The following is a 2,523-nucleotide window of genomic DNA, read 5'->3' as shown; positions in this document are numbered from 1 at the left end:
AGAAGCCAGATCTGAGGAAACTTCTTAGACTGCAGCACTAATATATAAAAAGATGGAAAAAGTGAAGTGACTTGAACAGACAGAGAAGAGGAGGCCTAACACACCTCTTATACAATTTCCAGAAGTGCAGAATAGAGGGAAGGAGAGAAAGACATTACGTGAAGAGATAACAGCTATGAATCTCTCAGACGCATCGGAAGACGTGAACGCTCAGATTAAGGGAACAGAAATTCTGAGCAGGACAAAGTTAGACTAATGCACGTGGACACAGTATAATGCTACTGCAGACAGAGTCAGCAGAGGACTGAAGACAATTGAACAACACATTCAAAATTCTGAGAGAAAATTAATAAAACATATTACTCAACCAATCTATCATTCAAGAGTTGGGGCTGGGGTGTTGCAAATCAATAGAAACATTATTTGACTAAGAATATTGTTATTAGTTTCCTAGGACTTCCATAAGAAAGTACCACAAACATAGTGGCTTAAAACAACAGAAATTTGTTGTCTCAGTTCTAGAGGCGGGAAGGTCCAAATCGAGGTGTTGGGGCACCAGGCTCCCTCTGACGGTGCGGGGGTCTGTGCCTTTCTCCCGGCTTCCGGTAGCGCCAGGGGTTCCTTGTCCTGTACACGCGTCCCTCCAATCCTCATCTCCACGTGGTGTTCTTCTTGTGTGTCTTCATGTCACCTTCCCTCTGTGTGTGTCTGTCTCTGTCTCCAAATTTCCCTTTACCAAAAAAAAAAAAAAAAAAAAAAACACTGGTCATACTGGATTAGGGCCCATAGTGATGACCTCATCTTAACTTAGTTAAATCTTAAAAAAAAAAAAAAAAAGGTCGCGCGCGGGGCTTGGGGCGGTGCTGTGCAGCCGAGGCCGCGGCCAGCTCCACGCCGGGACTGTCCAGCGAGCGCAGCGCGGCGGGAGCCAGCATCCACCGCGACCCCGGAGCAGCAGCAGCAGCAGCCACAGCGACCCCGGAGCAGCAGTAGCAGCAGCCACCGCGACCCCGGAGCAGCAGCAGCAGCAGCCACAGCGACCCCGGAGCAGCAGCAGCAGCAGCGACCCCGGAGCAGCAGCAGCAGCAGCCACCGCGACCCCGGAGCAGCAGTAGCAGCAGCGACCCCGGAGCAGCAGCAGCAGCAGCGACCCCGGAGCAGCAGCAGCAGCAGCAGCGACCCCGGAGCAGAAGCAGCAGCAGCAGCGACCTCGGAGCAGCAGCAGCCGCCGCAGCGACCCCGGGGCAGCAGCAGCCGCCGCAGCGACCCCGGAGCAGCAGCAGCCGCCGCAGCGACCCTGGAGCAGAAGCAGCAGCAGCAGCGACCTCGGAGCAGCAGCAGCAACAGCAGCGACCCCGGAGCAGAAGCAGCCGCCGCCGCCGCCGCCGCCCGCGGAGCACAGCCGAGCCGGCCAAGGCGTTTTCGATGCCGCTGAACGGACGGAAGGAGGAGGACAAAGAGCCCCTCCTCGAGCTCTTCGTCAAGGCTGGCAGTGATGTGGAAAGCGTAGGAAAACGCCCCTTTTCCCAGAGGCTCTTCATGATTCTTTGGCTCAAAGGAGTTGTATTTAGTGCCACAACCGTTGACCTGAAAAGGAAGCCTGCATACCTGCAGAACTCGGCTCCTGGGACCCACCCGCCATTTATAACTTTTAACAATGAAGTCAAAACGGATGTCAATAAGATCGAGGAATTTCTTGAAGATGTCTCATGCCCTCCCAAGTACTTAACGCTTTCACCAGAACACCCCGCATCAAACACTGCTGGAATGGACATCTTTGCCAAATTCTCTGCATCTATCAGGAATTCAAGGCCAGAGGCTAACGAAGCACTGGAGAGGGGTCTCTTGAAAACACTGCGGAAACTGGATGAATATCTGAATTCTCCCCTCCCTGATGAACTTGATGAGAATAGTATGGAGGACATTAAGTTTTCTACACGTAAATTTCTGGATGGCAATGAAATGACATTAGCTGATTGCAACCTGCTGCCCAAACTGCACATTGTCAAGGTGGTGGCCAAAAAATATCGCAACTTTGATATCCCAAAAGGAATGACTGGCATCTGGAGATACTTAACTAAGGCTTATAGTAGGGATGAGTTCACCAATACCTGTCCCAGTGGTCAGGAGGTTGAAATAGCATATAGTGATGTAGCCAAAAGACTTACCAAGTAAAATAGCACTTACGAGAGAGCTATCTTTCTGTCTTCCCCTAAGAATATGCTTTTCCTAACAGACTGCTCTTATTCCTATAAAGTAGAAATTGTATTTTGCATGAACATGCAGTTATTCAAGATTAGGGCCAAGGATAGACAAGGTATAGTAGTTATCTTAAAATGTACACTCCTAAGCAGTATTATTGTAAAATCCTTTTACCCTGCCTACCTCCCATATCCTCCCCCCTCTCATTTGGAGACCCTCCAACACAAACTTCACTGCAGAGGTAGTTTGCCATCTCTCTGGAGCCCTCGCCGTTGTGTCCATTCACTGTGTATAGAAGGCAGAACTTTTGAGGTGCAATGT

General features: G+C 50.4%; 1 protein-coding gene across 1 annotated transcript; it reads left to right on the top strand.

Annotated features, from left to right (window-relative positions):
• Positions 1 to 1,524: 1,524 nt before the first annotated feature.
• Positions 1,525 to 2,175, top strand: LOC134378400 (chloride intracellular channel protein 4-like). The gene has a single exon (XM_063097477.1). The coding sequence runs from the start codon at positions 1,540 to 1,542 to the stop codon at positions 2,173 to 2,175; it is 636 nt and encodes a 211-aa protein (XP_062953547.1). The 5' UTR covers positions 1,525 to 1,539.
• The last annotated feature ends 348 nt before the right edge of the window (positions 2,176 to 2,523 follow it).

The sequence above is a fragment of the Cynocephalus volans genome, chromosome 5 (genome assembly GCF_027409185.1).
Source record: "Cynocephalus volans isolate mCynVol1 chromosome 5, mCynVol1.pri, whole genome shotgun sequence".
In the NCBI taxonomy this organism is placed as follows: Eukaryota; Metazoa; Chordata; class Mammalia; order Dermoptera; family Cynocephalidae; genus Cynocephalus; species Cynocephalus volans.
This window is presented reverse-complemented; position numbering and strand designations above follow the sequence as displayed.

Bases quoted from the DNA above. Each gene is read 5' to 3' on its own strand.
- LOC134378400 (XM_063097477.1), top strand. From the start codon at position 1,540: ATGATTCTTTGGCTCAAAGGAGTTGTATTTAGTGCCACAACCGTTGAC.